The sequence below is a fragment of the Hordeum vulgare genome, chromosome 5H, assembly GCF_904849725.1.
Source record: "Hordeum vulgare subsp. vulgare chromosome 5H, MorexV3_pseudomolecules_assembly, whole genome shotgun sequence".
In the NCBI taxonomy this organism is placed as follows: domain Eukaryota; kingdom Viridiplantae; phylum Streptophyta; class Magnoliopsida; order Poales; family Poaceae; genus Hordeum; species Hordeum vulgare.
This window is the reverse complement of record NC_058522.1, coordinates 151717109-151736674: the sequence shown is the minus strand read 5'-3', so window position 1 is coordinate 151736674 and position 19566 is coordinate 151717109. Positions and strand designations below refer to the sequence as shown.

Below are 19566 nucleotides of genomic sequence, written 5' to 3'. Positions count from 1 at the left end.
GGAGTCGCCCCTCATTCTCCTAGAAATGTGTATTCGGAGCGTCTCCACACCATGCGATCTTTGTAAGAAGATATAACAGGTTGCATGGCTATGTGGAATATGAAAGATATATATTGTATTAAATGACCTAGCTAGCATCAAGTCGGCGAGCAGCATTTAAAACATATATGCCACCGGTATTAAATGTGCTAAATTATGTGCTTTATTTGGTACTAGAAATTGCTTTTAAATGCGTTGCGTTTCTGCCTTGGCAATCTCCTTTTCTTTTCGTGCTCGATTTGATTTTCTAGTATAAATATCCATGTTCCATTTCTCAACCCAGAACCCCTAACCTTGCAAGGTTCCATGAGACCACAGAGCGCTAGCGCATTAGCTGCTACAACGGTGGTGTTTCTGTCTTTGATCTGCATCATCCAGCTTTTCGTCTCGGTCACGGGAGTGTCCAGGTTATCTACCTATCGTAATGTGCCTTAGATTTCATTTTTGTTCTTATTATTTGTTCCTGCTGCTTGATTTACTTATCCTATGATCCATCCCATATACGTAATAGCTTTGTGATGGATAATTCTCCAAATAAGGCACGGCCCGATGCTGCAGCTGCCGCCGACAATCCAGAGGTTGTACTCCCTGATGCCGTCAACGTTGAGGTCGACAGGTTTGCCCCTGGGTGCTCAAGTTTCTCCTTCACCATTGTTTTTTACTTACCAGGCAACATTTGCGATTCCTAATACCCGTTGTCTAGTGTGCCAGCGGTTGATCACGAACACCCAGATCCAGGAGACGTATTGGCTTGGGCATACAGACAGGGTCAAATTCATGCGGACCCACTTATGCAAAGGGTGGAAACCATTGGAGCGCTGCTCGACATGGAACTACAGATTGTTCCCCCAATGCCCCACGCAGAGATCTTGGCAGCACTGGATGAGCTTGCCATGCTACCCATGCCTACCATCGATCCTGCTCCCGTGGCCTCACAAGAGATGGATATAGATACCGAGGGGGTGGAAGGTGATGTGCCGCCACCCCCGCCAAGTCCCTGAGCCACACATATAAGCTGCCGATTTCAATCGACTATTTTACTATCCGGGAATAATTAATAAATATCGGCTGCATTGTGATTTTATCTCACATTTTGCTTCAGATTCGTGATCATAAACAGTGCAATGCTTTTGTTTACTTCAGTTCTTGTTGCGTACCCTTGGTTCAATCAGCACTGACGACCTGTTTTGTATGCACCTAGACTAGTTAGATATATGCATGTTTCGCTGCCTTTTGTAAAAATATGTTGTATGTGCATCTGGATCTGCATCTTCTGTGTTCTGTGTTTTGGACTAATTGTGTCAAATTATATTGCTTGTGTTGTGTGCCTACTTTACATACTACTCATGTAGAGCAGTACAGGGACTGTAACTCATTTTACGCTTTTCTGAAAACTGATTTTTTTTAGAACCGCTACAATCGTTCATACCTTGAGCAGGTTTGTTTATAGTTCATGTACGCACAGCTCTAGTTTACATTTTACTTCCACGTATGAAGTTTACCATTATTGCAGGGGTGGGGCTCGGCCTCCGAACCGTACGTGGGACGAGTTTCTGCCTCATACATTCGGGGCCGATGACCGGGGAAGTTGAGGAGGGATGGGGAGACTCAACTGCTGCCGGTCGGGACAGACATGAAAGGGGGCGGGGATAAGCTTGTGAAACCACTATTTTATATTCTTTTTTTTTTAATTGCAAACAAAATATCTTGAACAATAAGATCGTGCAAACCTCATAATGATATTGTATTGGATGAAATATGGCCCTATTTTTGTCCCAGAAATGCTACATGGCATATTCAGATCACCCTCATTGCAGATTGTTGGATCACTGATTTCCTAGATATGGTTTGATTAGCTATCTTTAAAGGCTTCCAGTCATTCACTTTACTGAGCCTGCAGGAGCATCAAACGAATAAACAAAATCGGACACTTATCCAATAACATATGCTTAACTTTTTGCTCTATCATTTATGACCAACTTCTCGTGTTCTATTAAGGTATGAAGTTTTTGACATGTTCAAAAGATGGAAACTCATCTATCAAAGTATCAAACGACATATATCATATGTATGTATTATATGTAAATTTATAGTCACTAATTAATCCCCATATGATTGTCTTCAATAAATCACATGTCCTGGGAAAAAAGTCTACGGAAGATAAAATTGTAAATGATAAAATTGTAAATGATAAAATTCTTATACGATTCACTGTATTTCTTGTATGCCTACTATACTGACAAAATACATTTTGGAACATACTGATGTGTTAGTTCACAACACCATCATTCTGATGGCATTCACCACCCTGTCCTTCAGGAAAAGTTGTGGTTACACCTAGGCAAACTACACCCACTCTGAACAGTAAACTCGAAAAATAGCAAACCAAATCTAAAAAATCTGAAACTTGTGGCTTCGGTTATGACTAAATTTTATAGCTGGCTGCACAATTGGTGGCCAAATGATATCCAAGGAGTTCAATACAAACAAAACAGAAATTGTGCTAAAAATGCACGCAAGTTTGAGCATCAATATTGTTATTTTTGTTGCTTGCAAAATTTTATAGGTGCTTGCACAATTTTCAGATTGTATAATTGTTTTTGATTTTTTACTCCATGAAATAGCGGTTCTGACCATGTGTGATTTTTCTCAAAGTTATTGCATGTACCAGACGACAATATATGAACTTCATGCAAACAAAGGTTCGAAAGTCTGAGACTATAGTGTGTGACCTTGTCAATGAAACTTATTTTCTTTTAAGTGTTAGTTCTACCAAAAATATAGAAGACGAGTGTGGTTCTGGACATTCACAATTTTTTTGTCAAAGTATATCGGATATGCACTTTCCTATGCCAAACGTATGAAATTCACTGTTCCTTTTGAACTCGATGTCAAATGATTGATTAAGTAACCGGGGGAAATGGTGCAACTTCATATGTACAAACAGGACTTTGGTTCAACCTACATATTTCAAATTCACTCAAAATATAAATAGATCAACCTCATACATATACCAACATAAAAAACATGCAAAATTTGGTCATATTTAGACATATCAACAAAATATTTCTGGAGAGCACAGTTCATCGTTTCGTTTGTCTCAAGCAAACAGAAGTAAAACATCAACTTTTACCTTCTCTCTTTCAACAAAAGAAAGCAAGCAGATCGCCAAGCCCCTCGTTGTCGCCATCCCCGTTTACAGTGGATTTTTCATGTTCACCTTCTCTAAGCTTACCGACTTTCATGTCCAAACATCCAGGGAAGTTCTATTTAGAATTTTCTGAGTTATATGAAGCAATTCACATACAAATTGAGCACAAGATATGAAAAAACTTGCTTATGTGTCTTGTCTGAAGGGAATAATATGTCTCCCTTCAGTTTTAAGTGTTAAACGTGAAGGTTTGGTGTAGGTATATGTCGGGACCCCGATCCTAAGCCATAGGAATCCAGCCTGTAACACATCACATCCCGTTGCGGTCTCACGCACGGTTATGCCCACGGCTGCAGCCTTACCTTAGCCGGGACCGTTTGCGCCTTTTGACTAGCGTATGCAATTGTGTCGCTAGCATTCCAATGTCAAAGTACCCGGATCGACATGTCTACTCATAAACTCAAGCGGCAGTTCCGTACAGGGACAGACATACATGACCCAGCAAAGCAGGTGTCGGTCATCAGCGAGTGTAGACGAGTCGTAGCAAGCTACAAGGACTCCATTACACCGCGTGACATTTCCCTAAAGGAACAGACACAACAGCTAAGAAGGACACATGCCGGTCAATCAATGTGTCCAGAGCAGTAGCGAACTACCATGGCTCGGTGGAAACACAAAGGGGTATTTCCCCGTAAGGAGTGCTACTAAGGCATACAACTAGGTATTCGAACCCAATACATATCAAGTAAAACACACGTACGCATGGCATACCCGATATGCATAGATACATCGATGGCATCACAACATAACCATAAACATACAAACTTTATTTAGAAGGCTCGGAAGAGCCTCACACATAATATTACCAAGGTAGGGGTCTCACGACCCATCATCACAAGTCATTCAAACAAGTCTTACAAGCCAGCGGAAGATTAAAACTGTCTGAGTACAGACAGATGGAATGGTAAAAGGCACATGGCCTGACTATCTACAGACCCAACCAAGGGCCAGATCGTAGTTGGGACACCAGCTACTCGTCGTCGTCAACGTCTAGATAGAAACCACCATTAGGGTCATTAACAACCTCTGCAACACATTATTAAGCGAACGTGAGTACAAAGTACTCAACAAGACTTTAGGATAATCTATCTACTCATGCAATGTATCAACAAGGAGTTGTGGGGTTTCATGCAGAAAGCCAGCTTTTGACTCTTGGCTAGACAAAGCTACATTTTTAAATAGTTTCGACAACTTTGTTTTCTCGCACACGAGTCCACTAACTCCACAACAATACTCCATCATGGAATCATTCCGTCACCCTAGGAAATGCCATCCAGGACACTCACACTTATCTTGACATTTTTATGAGTAGCAATTATAGTTATCTATAAACAACATATGTTTCCAAGTAGTCCATATCCGCGGATGCGGCTATTCGAATAGATCATAACCCTTCAGGGGTGTACTTCTTCACACACGCTCCCGCCACTTATCGCTATGTGCACATCATGCACCTCGGCAACCTTCAAGCGGAAGCCCAGTGAGGGAGTCGGCCACGACCGTTAACCATGCTAATACCTAGTCCAGGTTTATCGCCTATCTGAGGGTAACCCGCACGGAAGTCCGGCCGAGGTTTCCGCCACGGCCCCAAACGATGTGCGCAGGGTTCCCAAGCCCACCATCCGGGTGACACTTGGTACACCGTGCCACTGCCTACCGCATCAGAGCCCACCTCTAAGGTCAGCACTATGCACGTCGAGCATGACTATAAACACCAGAAACTACTTGCAACTCCTGGACCGAGTACTAAGCGATTAATAAGTCGAGAGGGTCAATTAAGTATCTCAACGTGTGGTAGTATCTAGTGTTGGATTACATACATGGAACTCAGTTCCTAAGGACGGTTCCAATGAAACAACCCGCCATGTACTCCTACATAGCCTTTCACCGGTACCTTTACCAAATCAAGTTCAACACACAACCTTTATTAACTGAACACATTCTCACGATCATGTTCATCACCCAGATGACAGACCATAACAACTCTAAGCATAGCATGCATAGCAGGATAAGGCACATCATGGCTCAAGCATCTACCAGGTATGCTAGGTTGCAAGGTTCAGCTATTTACTGTGACAAGGACACGTCATGCAAAGGAAGTGGGTTCAACTAACATGGTAAAAGCATTGAAATCATTTTGACCTAATGCAATAAGTAAGAGCAGGAGCGAGAACATGGGCTTTATCGGGATGATCAAAATGGTTGCTTGCCTTGTTGCTCAGCACAGGGGTGATATCCGTCAGTCGGATAATCTGTCGTATCCGAAGGGGCGGGGCCTACCGAATAACAACATACAATCAATATCGATCATATGCAACAATCATGATGCATGAACATGGCATGAAAGGAAGGATGATATGTTTCAATGTGGTTGGTGAAACCTTAGTTTGCATCTGGTTTGAAATCCTTATTCAAATATTATTTGAAATAGCATATTTATTTTAATCATTTAATTGATTTGACCTGATGCTGTTTCATAACTTTATTTTTCATGCATGAAAGTAGCACCATTGTGTTCATTGAATTTTTCTAATCAATTTGCATATATTATTTGTCTGATTTGGAGTTATATTCAATTTTCTATGAATTTCCAACGTTTTGCCATTATTTTGGAATTACATTAAATCCAGAATTAGATTTATTGCATCAACATGACATCAGGAGGTCAGCTGGCCGTTGAAAGTCAAACTTGACCAGTGGGACCCACTGGTCAGTGACTCTGGCCAGTTTTTAGTTTAAGTTTAAACTTAATTAGCTAATTAACAGAGCTGGACCCACATGTCAGTGAATATTTGACTTTTAATACAATTTTTATTTTAACTAAACTTTAATTAAACAGGGGTCTAGCCCCACTTGTCATAGGGTCAGGGGGGTTGAACCCACCAGCCACAAGGTCGATCTCGCTGGCGGTGAGCCTCTGGCAGCACCAGAGACGGCGGAGGGCGTCGGAAATGCGTCTCCGATGACCAAACGCACGGCAGAGGCCACAGGGAGAACGGCCACTCGAGGACGCGCACGATGGAGCAAACCCTAGGGGCTGGGGTGGCCGGAATCGATGCCAGCGACGAGCTTGGTGGCGGCCGAAGCTCAGCCATCATCGGGGTCACCGAAAACACGGGCAAATTGCACGGGGTTGGGCTCCTAAGCACCTACACGACGAGCTGAAGCTGTTGCCGGCCTCAGATGGACCAACCGGTCACCGTAGGGTCACCGGCGACGAGCTACAGCGGCGATCCTTGTCGGGCTCCGGTGAAACTAGGCCTAGAGCTCAGGAAAGAGAGGGGAAATTGCGGGGAATCACTCCGGAGCTCACTGCGGTGACGAGGGGATGCTCAGGCTGCTCGGGGAGGCACTGAATCCGGCGAATCGACGGTGGCTTGCCGGCGGCCGAAGCTTGAAGACGACGGTGTCGAGGGCGTTGCAGGGCTCAAGGGCTCTTCTCCTTTTGTAGGGATGACCTGCTCGTCGAGGCGGAGCGAACGGCACACTCAGAGGCGAGGGAGGTCGACCGGGGCGATGGCTAGCTCGAGCTCGAGCTCGCGGCAATGGCGGCCGAGAGGGGAGAGGCACAGGGGGCGAATGAGGAGAGGTAGAGGATGGGAACGAGCTCCGGGAGGCTTATCCTCTCTCTCTCCAGCTCATCCGGCCGAGCCGGGCATGCTCACAGGTACATTGCCGCGCCGGAGGGAGCGGCGGCCACCTCCTTCTCCGACTGGCGAAGAAGGAAGACGACAGAAGGGAGGAGATGGGCCTTGGCCAAGGTAAGCGCCAGATAACTCTTTTCCTATATTTTTTCATTTCTATTTCTGTTTATTACTTTCTGACTTTGTTTTTTTTTTGGCTCCAAACTATTCATAAAATAGTTTGAAACATGCTGAAATGTTATTTGGAATATTTCCAAACTTATACAAAAGTTTCAGCATTTTCGAAAACTTTGAAATCACTTATATAGTTCATTTCAGTAGCTTTTGACTTTAAACTAAAATGCCAAAAACATTTTGAAAATGTATTTCACCCATGATATTTTGTTTTCAACATTTATCAAAAAAGATGAACTTTTCTAATGGCCATTTTGAAAACTTTAATTTGCCACCAGAATTGAAAAGCTTTTGAATATAGAGTTGCTAGGGTTTGCTTTGGTTTTCTTTGCTTTGCTTTTGATTTCATTTCATTTTCTTGGATGCAATTAAGAAAACATGAGCACAAGCTTGCTATACTCTATTAGGGATCAGGGATGTGACAACTCACCCCCACTCAAAAGAATCTCGTCCCGAGATTTGGAAGTCGTCGGGAATAGCGCGGGATACTCAAATCGTAGACGATCCTCTCTTTCCCATGTTGCCTCTTTTTCAGAATGATTTTACCTTTGAACTTTAAGAAACTTGAGGTTTCGACGTCGAGTGGTACGCTCAGCTTGATCAAGAATACGAACAAGTTATTCTCGGTATGAAAGGTTATCTTGGAGATCAAGCGTTTCGTGGTCCACTCCGCGGATAGGATTCGAAAAGCAATGCCTGAGTTGCGAGATGTGGAATACATCATGAACCTTAGAAAGATGCGGAGGAAGTTCCAATTGGCAGGCAACTTCTCCTCGTTTGGCAAGAATGCGAAAAGGACCGATGTAACAAGGAGCCAACTTGCCCTTGATACTGAAACGATGGGTACCCTTCAGAGGTGTAACCCGAAGGTAAGCCTTCTCATCAACTTCAAAGGTCACAGCCTTATGATGACGATCATATTGACTATTTTGACGAGACTGGGCTGTTTTCAAGTTTTCACGAATAACGCGGACTTGCTCTTCTTCTTCCTGGATCATATCCGGACCAAAGAGTTGCCTCTCTCCGGTTTCTGACCAATTAAGAGGCGTTCGCCATCTTCGTCCATAGAGAACTTCAAAAGGAGCTTTTCCCAAGCTTGACTGATAACTATTGTTATAAGCAAATTCGGCGAATGGAAGACACTTCTCCCAATTCATACCGAACGATATAACACAAGCTCGGAGCATATCTTCTAGGATTTGATTCACTCTTTCTACTTGACCACTTGATTGAGGATGGAAAGCAGTGCTAAACGATAAGTGAGTCCCCATGGCATCCTGAAAACTCTCCCAGAAGCGAGAAGTAAAAATACTTCCATAGTCTGAGTTAATCTCTAGAGGAACACCATGAAGAGACACTATTCGAGAGATATATAACTCTGCTAGCTGGCTAGCTGTTATACTCTCACGAACTGGAAGAAAATGAGCTGCTTTGTAAAGATGGTCAATGACCACAAAGATAGCATTATTTCCTTTCTTCGTCTTGGGAAATCCAGTCATGAAATCCATACTGACTTTATCCCATTTCCATTCAGGAATAGCTAAAGGTTGAAGGGTGCCAGCAGGCCTTTGATGTTCTTCCTTAACTCGACGACAAACGTCGCAGTTAGCAATGAGCTCAACAATTTCTCTCTTCATCATAGTCCACCAAAACCTCTGGCGTAGGTCTTGATACATCTTCGTACTACCAGGATGAATGGTGAGAGGAGAATTATGAGCCTCCTTGAGGATCAACTGCCGCAGACGTTTGCTCTTAGGAACCACTAGACGGTTCTAAAAGAGCACGACACCTTGCTCATTGATAGAGAAATCTCTAGCGTTTCTGCTAGCAATATTCTCCTTGATCTGGGATCACTACTGGAATCAGAGAATTTGCCATCTGCTGCTTCTTTGCCGTCTGCTGGCTGATGGCAAAGACACTCTTTGCCATCAGCTACCCAAAACCTGACGGCAAAGAGCAGGCTGATGGCAAACATCATCTTTGCCATCTGCTGCTTCTTTGCCATCTGCCAGCTGACAGCAAAGCACATGCACGCAGACGGCAAAGAACCCACCCCACACCGCCCTCTAACCCATAACGGTCCACCTCTTTGCCGTCAGCCTGTTACCCCTTTGCCGTCGGGGGCAGACGGCAAAGCACCCACTAGACCTAACGTCGTCAACCCCCACCCCAACCCCTCTCTCTCACCGTAACGGCTCACCATAGTCCTTGACTCTCTCCCTGCACCGTCGCCGGAGCTCGTCCTCCCTCCTCCCTCCTCCCCATGACCCGCCGCCGGAGCTCGCCACTCCTCCTCCCTTCGACCCCCTCCTCCACCATCGTGCCCCTGCTCCACCACCGCCCCTCCTCTCTGTTCCCCTGCTCCACCACCGCCCCCGACTCTCTCCCTGCACCGCCGTCGGAGCTCGTCCTCCCTCCTCCCTCCTCCTCGCGACCCGCCGCCGATGCTCGCCCCTCCTCCTCCCTGCGACCCCCTCCTCCACCATTGTGCCCCTGCTCCACCACCTCCCCTCCTCTCCGTTCCCCTGCTCCACCAGCGCCCCCTCTTCCCTGCGACCCCCTGCTCCACCGCCGCCCCTCCTCTCCGTGTCCCTGGTCCACCTTGCCGCCGACTTTCCCCCGAGCTCCACCTCGTCACTGACGTCTCCCCTAGCCCCTTGTAAGTCCTCCGGCCCTCCTTTCCTCTCTTCGCCTCTTTGCTAAGGGTAATTTAGTTAAGTTTAGTGACTTAGGTTAATTTAGTTAGGTTATTGTTATTAGGTTCTTGTTGCTATTAGGTTCTTACTTTAAGTTGTTTAGGTTAATTTACCCTTATCATAAGTCTACACGGCTTTGATTTGATTCCCAAGAGTAGGTTTCGCCACCAGGTTAGAAAGGAAACCTTGAGGAACAATGTGAAGATTTAACTTCTGAAATTCCTCATAGAGATGTGGCTGACCTCATTGTAGCATCAGGTTGTTACAATAAGACTTACGACTTAGTGCATCAACCATAACATTGGCCTTCCCCGGGGTGTAAGTTATCCCTAAGTCGTAATCTGTGATAAAATCAACCCACCGTCTTTGCCTGAGATTCAAATCCGGCTGGGTGAACATATATTTCAGACTTTGGTGATCAGTGAATATTTGCCAATGATTACCAAGGAGGTAATGTCGCCAGGTTTTAAGTGCATGGACTACAACTGCAAGCTCAAGGTCGTGTGTGGGATAATTATCCTCATGTGGACGCAACTGTCGAGATGCGTATGCAATCACATCACGATCCTGCATGAGAATGCAACCTAATCCTTGTCGCGAGGCGTCGCAATAGATAACAAAGTCCTTAGAAAAATCTAGTGGTAGCAACACAAGTGCGAAAGTCAGGCGTATTTTCAGTTCCTCAAAACTATGCTCACACTGTGGTGTCCACTCGAACTTTTTATATTTCTTGAGGAGTTCAGTTAGAGGCTTTGCAACCTTGGAGAAATTCTCGAGAAAGCGGCGACAATAGCTCGCTAGGCCAAGGAAACTCCTAACTTGATTAAGCGATTCAGGTTGAGTCCAGTCAAGAACGGCTTGAACTCTCTCGGGATTGACAGCAATACCCTTACCACAGATTACGTGGCCTAGATAGGTCACTTCTGGTAACCAAAATTCACATTTTGAAAACATGGCATAAAGGCGATGCTCTCGAAGTTTCATCAATACCAGCCTTAGATGCTCGGCATGTTCTTGTTCGTTCTTCGAGTAGATGAGAATATCATCGAGGTATATGATACGTCTCCGTCGTATATACTTTTCCGAACTCTTTTGGCCTTGTTTTGGACTCTAATTTGCATGATTTGAATGGAACTAACCCGGACTGACGCTGTTTTCAGCAGAATTGCCATCGTGTTGTTTTTGTGCAGAAATAGAAGTTCTCGGAATGTCCTGAAAATTTACGGAGAATTTTTCTGGAATAAAAGAAAAATACCTGCACAAAGATCCACCGGAGGGGGCGTGCCAGTGGGCCACAAGCCCCTGGGCCGCGGCCACCCCCCTAGGCCGCGCCGTGAGGGCTTGTGGGGCCCATGTGGCACCACCGCCCCCAAACTCAGCTCTATATCTTTCGTCTCGCCCGAAAAAAATAAGAGAGAAGGATTCATTGCGTTTTCCGATACGGAGGCGCTGCCACCTCCTGTTCTTCATCTGGAGGGCAGATCTGGAGTCCGTTTTGGGCTCCGGAGAGGGGAAATCGTCACCATCGTCATCATCAACCTTCCTCCATCGACAATTCCATGATGCTCTTCACCGTTCCTGAGTAATCTCATCGTAGGCTTGCTGGACGGTGATGAGTTGGATGAGATCTATCATGTAATCGAGTTAGTTTTGACGGGGATTGATCCCTAGTGTCCACTATGTTCTGAGATTGATGTTGCTACTACTTTGCCATGCTTAATGCTTGTCACTAGGGCCCGAGTGCCATGATTTCTGATCTGAACCAATTATGTTATCGCTAATATATGTGTGTTTTAGATCCTATCTTGCAAGTTGTAGTCACCTACTATGTGTTATGACCCGGCAACCCCAGATTGACAATAGCCGGAACCACTCCCGGAGATGACCATACTATGAGGAGTTCATGTATTCACCAAGTGTTAATGCATTGGTCCGGTTCTTTATTAAAAGGAGAACCTTAATATCCCTTCGTTTCCATTAGGACCCCGCTGCCACGGAAGGGATGGACAATAGATGTCATGCAGGTTCTTTTCCCTAAGCACGTATGACTACATACATAATACATGCCTACATTAGATTGACGAACGGGAGCTAGTTACATATCTCTCCGTGTTATAGCTGTTACATGATGAATCACATCCGTCATACTTATCCATCACCGATCCACTGCCTACGAGTCTTTTACTACTGGTCCTTGCTACGTTAGTTTGCTGCTGCTGCTGTCGCTACTGCTGTTACTCTGGTGTCACTACTGTTGTTCCTTGCTACTCGTGTCACTACTGCTGTTACTTGCTACTACTGTCACTACTACTGTTACTTGCTGCTTTGCTGTTACTTGTTGCAAGACTTTTCCGACACCGTTGCCGCGGAAGAATAGTTCCCCGTCCACGTGCAACTTACTGGCGCCATTGATACAACAGTTAGGAATAGTCTGCCGTCAACAGATCTTTTTCTGACACCGTTGCTATCATAATACTTTGCTACTGATACTTTGCTTACACACACTAATCTTTCAGGTGTGGTTGGATCTAACAAACTCAGCTGCTAATACTTGAGAATATTCTTCCGCTTCCCCTTGTGTCGAATCAATAAATTTGGGTTGAATACTTCAGAAATTCTTCTGCTACGGCAACAAAAGTCCTTCCCTAGCAACGCCAGGAATTCTTATTGCTACTTCTCTTGTTTGCGTTGGTTTTTCCCTTGAAGAGGAAAGGGTGATGCAGCAGAGGAGCAGTAAATATTTCCCTCAGTTTTGAGAACCAAGGTATCGACCGAGAAGGAGGGTCTCATCAAGTCCAGAGTACCTGCGCAAACACAAACAAGCTTGCACCCAACGCTTCAAAGGGGTTGTCAATCCCTTCAAGATTGTTTGCAAAGTGAGATGTGAAGGCGGAAAGTGCAACGAAGTAAAAAGTGTAAGGCTGAAAATATGGTGCGGAGTAGACCCTAGGGGGCCATAGTTCACTAGAGCCTTCTCTCAAAATAGCAAGTATTACGGTGGGTCAACAAATTACTGTCGAGCAATTGATAGAACCGCGCAAAGTCATGATGATATCTAAGGCAATGATAATACATATAGGCATCACGTGCGAGACAAGTAGACCTACACTTTCTGCATCTACTACTATTACTCCACACATCGACCGCTATCCAGCATGCATCTGGTGTATTGAGTTCATGACGAAAAGAGTAACGCGTTAAGCAAGATGACATGATGTAGAGGGATAATCTCAAACCAATGATGAAAACCCCATCTTTTTACCCTTGATGGCAACAACATGATGCGTGCCTCGCTACCCGTTCTATCACTGGGTGAGGTTACCGCATGGTAAGAACCCAAAACCAAGCACTTCTCCCATTGCAAAAATCATAGATCTAGTTGGCCAGACAAAACCCACAACTCGAAGAGAATTACAAGGATATGAAATCATGCATAAGAGAGATCGGAAGAAACTCAAATAAGATTGATAGATAATCTGATCGTAAATCCACAATTCATTGGATCTCGACAAACACACCACAGAAGAAGATTACATCGGATAGATCTCCATGAAGATCATGGAGAACTTTGTATTGAAGATCCAAGAGAGAGAAGAAGCCATCTAGTTACTAGCTATGGACTCGTAGGTCTATGGTGAACTACTCACGCATCATCGGAGAGGTCATGGTGTTTATGAAGAAGCCCTCTGTATCCGAATCCCCCTTCGGCAGGGCACCAGAACGTGCCCCAGATGGGATCTTGCGGAGACAGAAGCTTGCAGCGGCGGAAAAGTACTGTCAATGATCTCGTGATTTTTTTGGGATTTTTAGGGAATATATAAGCACAACCCCTAGGGCAGAGGGCGTCCAGGGGGGCCACAAGCCTGTTGGCCGTGGCCTTCCCCCTGGCCGTGGGGTGAGAGCGTGTGGGGCCCCTGGGGCCCCCTGCCTTGGCTCTCACGTCTCCTGATCTTCTTCCGTTACAGAAAAATTCTTTTCGGGGGTTTTATTCTGTTTGGACTCCGTTTAAAAATCTCCTATGAAAGGGGTCAAAAACATGGAAAAAACAGGAACTCGCACTTGGCACTGAGTTAATAAGTTAGCCCCAAAAAATATATAAAAGGCATGCAAAACATCCAAAGTTTGACAAGAAAATAGATTGAAACCATCAAAAATTATAGATACGTTGGAGACGTATCAAGCATCCCCAAGCTTAACTCCTGCTCGTCCTCGAGTAGGGAAGTGATAAATAATGAATTTTTGATGTGGAATGCTACCTAGCATAGTTGTCCTTTGCAACTTCTTTCACGTGACATGAATGTTCAGATCCGTAAGATTCAAAACAGTAGTTTGCTATTGACATGAAAACAGTAATACTTCAAGCAAACTAGCAAAGTAATCATGAACTTTCAAAATAACAAGGCCAAGGAAAGTTATCCCTACAAAATCATATATTCTGGCTATGCTCCATCATCCTCACACAACTAATGTAAATCATACACAACCCCGGTATTGGCCAAGTAATTGTTTTCGCACTCTTACTTTCTCAAACTTTTTATAACTATCACGCAATACATGAGCGCGAGCCATGGACATAGCACTATAAGTGGAATAGAGTGTGGTGGTGGTTGTGAGACAAAAACGAGGAGATGGTCACATTGACTCGGCGTATCAAAGGGCTATGGAGATGCCCATCAATAGATATCAATGTGAATGAGTAGGGATTGCCATACAAGAGATGCACTAGAGCTATAAGTATGTGAAAGGTAAAAAGGAAAACTAGTGGGTGTGCATCCAACTTGCTTGCTCACGAAGACCTAGGGCAATTTTGAGGAAGCCCATCATTGGAATATACAAGCCAAGTTATATAATGAAGATTCCCACTAGCATATGGTAGTAGCATTGTGTGGAAAAAGATAGTAGCATTGTCCCTTCTCTCTTTTTCTCTCTTTTCATTTTTTTCATTTGGGATCTTAGCCCTCTTTTTTTCTCTTTTTTTGGGGCTCTTTTGGCCTTTTTTTTATTTCCTCACATGGGACAGTGCTCTAATAATGATGATCATCACACTTTTATTTACTCACAACTCAAAGCTCACAATGATGATGACTCCATAGGAAATGCCTCCGGCTATGTACCGGGATGTGCAACGATCTAGCATGGCGTATGATGTTGAAACATATCACTAGCTATCTTATGATCATGCAATGGCAATATGAGAGTGATGGCACAAGTCATGAGATGGAACGGTGGGAGTTGCATGGCAATATATCTGGGAATGGCTATGAAAATGCCATAGTAGGTAGGTATGGTGGCTATTTTGAGGAAGGAATTTGGTGGGTTTGTGCACCGATGAGAATTGCGCGGCACTAGAGAGGCTAGCAATGGTGGAAGGTGAAAATGCATCTATACCATGGACTCACATTAGTCATGAAGAACTCACATACTTGTTGCAAAAGTTTTTATTAGTAATCCAAACAAAGTGCTAAACGCATACTCCTAGGGTAGGGTTGGTAGGTGAGTCCTAGGGTAGGGTCATAGGCCTGCCCTGTGGGTCCTACCCAAGGACAACCCCTCATAAGGGACAAGGCCCTTAGTCACTTTCGACTGAACTAAGGAGTTCCCATCATCCAGTCGATAACAGGACCTCGACCATCCAGTCAGAGACTAGCATTCGAAGCGTATCAAACTAACCGACTGGATTCCACTGTGAGCATCGTAACCCCCCTGGAGGGAAACGGTCATACGTTTCCACGTGCCTTTATTAGCATTTAAGACGTACGTTACCTGTAACGTAGGCATTTATCCGCCACTACTCCACCCCTATGCACCAAACCGTTGTGCAGGGCAGCGCACTCTATATAAGCCACCCTCCCCCACTGGTGCAGGGGTTAGCAAATCACTGTATTCTATATTCCACTCGACAACAAGCTCCCAGAGCACTGAGACGTAGGGCTATTACCTCCACCGCAGAGGGGCCTGAACTCATACAACCTCGCCGTAGCTAAGGCTCTGCCCATCCTTTCGTACCCTACACATCTACTATCAGGCTTATACCCACGACAGTTGGCGCCCACCGTGGGGCAGGCGTCTAAGCGACTTCCGGAGAGTTTGTGACTACATCGTTTCGTCATGTCGTCCGGTGGAGATTCGAGCATGGGTCACGAGATCCTCTTCGGCGCTCTCTCCTTCATCGTCGACGATTCAGCATGGCTTCGGGATGCTCCTCTCGACATCGAGGCGCTTCCCCGCCGCGGGGCTACGCACTTCCGTGCCGGCACCCGCGGTGTTCTTCTTCTCCAGCAGTCGGCTCCGGTGTCGACCTACACCGCCGTCACGCGCCGCAACAAGTGGTCCCGCCGTCCGCGGCTCCAGCGTTGGGGGCGACACGCCCAAGAACGCCAGAACGCGTCTTCACAAGTGGTGGTCCTAGAGTCGGTTGTGGTTGCCCTGCCGTCCCAGCGCTCGGACTCGGTTCCGACTGAGTTTCCTTCCGAGTACGCGGGTCGCGGGCCTGCATCAGAAGTACACATGGCCAACTCCCATGAAGATCCCCGTCAAGCTGGCCGGAACGAGCACGAGATCAGCGAAACATCCGGCGCGCGTCGTCCGCCTCGCCGTTCTGCCAGTCGGCACACTCGGCAGAGCAACATGGAGTTGTTCCGCACACCCATCCTCAACTTGGCTGCGGCTGCCAAGATAGCCGATTCCCTTTAGTCGGCTGATTCAGAGGCTGGCAGGGGGATCGAGCAAATCCGCGCCCTGTTGCACACGGCGCGGCAGCAAAATTCGGCGGTCTCCGAGTCGCACAACAGGATCCACAATAGTTCTGTTCATGAGAATATGCATCGGTCAGTTCACAGCCCTAGTTCTCATCAGTGACACAGGGGAGGCAGCCGTTCCATAAACCCCGAAGATCGTCGCCGTTCACGCACCCCTCCGCGGGGTGGGCCCTACGGGCCCCGACATCATGATGATCGGCGTTCAGTCGGTCACACTTACGACCCAAGACCCGACGCAAGAGGGCATATCGCCCAGTGGAGGGTCGACAGGGGCCGAGCCCACCGTGATGGCTACGATATTGACCGTTCGAGTGGAAGCAGGACCATCGTTTCTGGTCCCGAGTGTTTCAGTCGAGCCATCCGTTTGGCTGACATCCCTCCCAACTTCCGATTGGCGACGGGAATCAGCAAGTTTACAGGAGAGTCCAAGCCAGAAACATGGCTGGATGATTACCGAGTGGCAGTCCAGATCGGAGGAGGGGACGACCATGTCGCCATGAAGCACCTCCCTGTGATGCTCGACGGCTCGGCGCGAGCGTGGCTGAACCAGTTGGCCCCCTCAAGCATCTACAGCTGGGAAGATCTGGCCCGAGTGTTCATCAGGACCTTCGAAGGGACGTGCAAGCGCCCTGCTGGCCTCGTGGAACTCCAGCATTGCGTCCAAAAGCAGAATGAGCCCCTGCGTGATTTCATTCAGTGTTGGACGACCCTCTACCACACGGTGGAGAACGTCACAGAGCATCAAGCAGTCTGCGCCTTCAAGGAAGGCGTGCGGTACAGGGATCTGTACATGAAGTTCGGCCGAACATGTGACATCTCCATGAGCAAGATGATGGAGATAGCAGCACGCTATGCAAATGGCGACGAAGAGGACCGCATCCGAAGCGGCAAGCACAAAACAGTCGCCGATGGAGATGGGAGTAACACTCGGAAGCAGAAGCAGAAAGCTCCGTCCACTCCGCAGGCAGAGGCTGCAGCTGTAACCAACGCCAAGTTCAAGGGCAAAGGGAAGGCTCAGTTCACCCCCAAGAAGAAGCAGTTCAATAATCCCATCCTGGACCAGCCGTGTCCGATTCATACGAAGATGGATGAAGAGGGCAACCCCATATATCCAAAGCATACCACACGACAGTGTCGCCTCCTGATCCAGGGGTTCGGCGAAGGGCAACCGAGTGAAAAGGACAATGAACAGGATGAGCAGGATAATGAGGATCCGTTCCCCCAAGTCCATGCAACACTGATGATTTTTGCTGACGTTGAGAGCAAGAGTCGACTGAAGCTGGTGAACAGGGAGGTGAACATGGCCACCCCTACCAACCCCAAGTTCCTCAAATGGTCTCAGACCGCGATCACCTTTGACCAGTCGGATCATCCGGCACACATACCCACCCCAGGGAGACAGGCTCTAGTCGTCGACCCAGTGGTGGAAGGAGTCCGACTGCGCAAAGTCCTCATGGACGGTGGCAGTGGCTTGAACATCATGTACGCCGACACTCTCAAGGGGATGGGCATTCCGATGTCCAAACTCAGCGAGAGCAGCATGCAGTTCCATGGAGTCGTCCCTGGACGGAAGGCCAAGTCACTCGGCCAGATCGCGTTGGACGTCGTTTTCGGCTCCGACAAGAACTTCCGCAAGGAAAAGCTGACGTTCGAGGTGGTGGACTTCCAAAGCTCTTACCACACAATTCTGGGACGCCCGGCGTATGCGCGTTTCATGGCTCGTCCATGTTACGTATACCTGAAGCTGAAGATGCCAGGCCCGAAAAGTGTGATCACCATCACAGGCAATCGACAGCGGGCCGAAGAGTGTCTGCAGCAGGGATCAAGAATCGCCGACCAGCAGATGGCCGTCCTCGAGCTTGACGAGTACAAGAAAACAGTCGACCCCGCTGACTTAATGCGTTTGAAGAAGCCAGCTTCGGAGTCTGCATTCCAGTCGGCGAGAGATACGAAGAAGGTCAGCATCCACCCGACGGACGACACTGCAGCCCCGACGAACATCTCCACCACCCTCGATCCTAAATAGGAAGCCGAGCTCACCAAATTCCTCTGTGAGAACTGGGACATCTTCGCATGGAAACCCTCTGACATGCCAGGTGTACCCAGGGAGTTGGCTGAGCACCGACTGCATGTGGATCCCACCGCTCGGCCTGTCCGAGAACGCCTGCATCGGTCCGCCGCGCACAAGAGGAAGGCAATCGGAGAAGAGGTGGCCAAGCTTTTGGCAGCCAACTTCATTCGCGAGGTTCAGCACTCCGAGTGGCTCGCCAATGTTGTCATGGTGCCCAAGAAGGACAAGTCGCTCAGAATGTGCATCGACTTCAAACATCTCAATAAGGTCTGCCCGAAAGACCATTTTCCGCTCCCTCGCATCGATCAAATTGTCGATTCGACTGCGGGTTGCGAGCGGTTGTCATTTCTTGATGCCTACTCGGGCTATCATCAGATCCGTCTATATGGCCCCGTTGAATTAAAAACAGCCTTCATCACCCCATTCAGGTGCTTCTGCTACATCACTATGCCATTCGGTTTGAAGAATGCAGGAGCTACCTTTATGCGCATGATCCAAAAATGCCTCCTCGACCAGATCGGTCGGAATGTGGAGGCGTATATGGATGATATCGTAGTCAAGTCATGCAAAGGTTCCGACCTGTTGACTGACTTGGCAGAAACATTCGCCAACCTTCGTAGGTACGATGTCAAGCTCAACCCCGCCAAGTGTTCATTCGGCGTTCCCAGCGGAAAGTTACTCGGTTTCTACGTTTCCGAACGAGGGATCGATGTCAACCCCGAAAAGATCGGGACCATCGTCCGAATGGAGAGGCCGGTCAGAATACACGATGTTCGACGGCTCACAGGTTGCCTAGCGGCTTTGAGCAGGTTTATCAGTCGACTCGACGAGAAAGCAGTTCCTCTGTACCAACTCATGAAGAAATTAGATACTTTCGAGTGGGCAGATAAAGCCCAAGTCGCATCCGACGACCTCAAAGTCCTACTTTCCACCCAGCCGGTTCTTACTGCTCCGCTCAGTAAAGAGCCCCTTC

The 19566-nt window shown here is 47.0% G+C and overlaps 1 protein-coding gene across 1 annotated transcript; it reads left to right on the top strand.

The window, feature by feature from the left end:
• The first annotated feature begins 280 nt into the window (after nucleotides 1-280).
• LOC123398013 lies at nucleotides 281-1348 on the top strand. The gene is made up of 3 exons (XM_045092524.1): nucleotides 281-446; nucleotides 551-655; nucleotides 743-1348. The coding sequence occupies exons 1-3, from the start codon at nucleotides 346-348 to the stop codon at nucleotides 1038-1040; spliced, it is 504 nt and encodes a 167-aa protein (XP_044948459.1). The 5' UTR covers nucleotides 281-345; the 3' UTR covers nucleotides 1041-1348.
• The last annotated feature ends 18218 nt before the right edge of the window (nucleotides 1349-19566 follow it).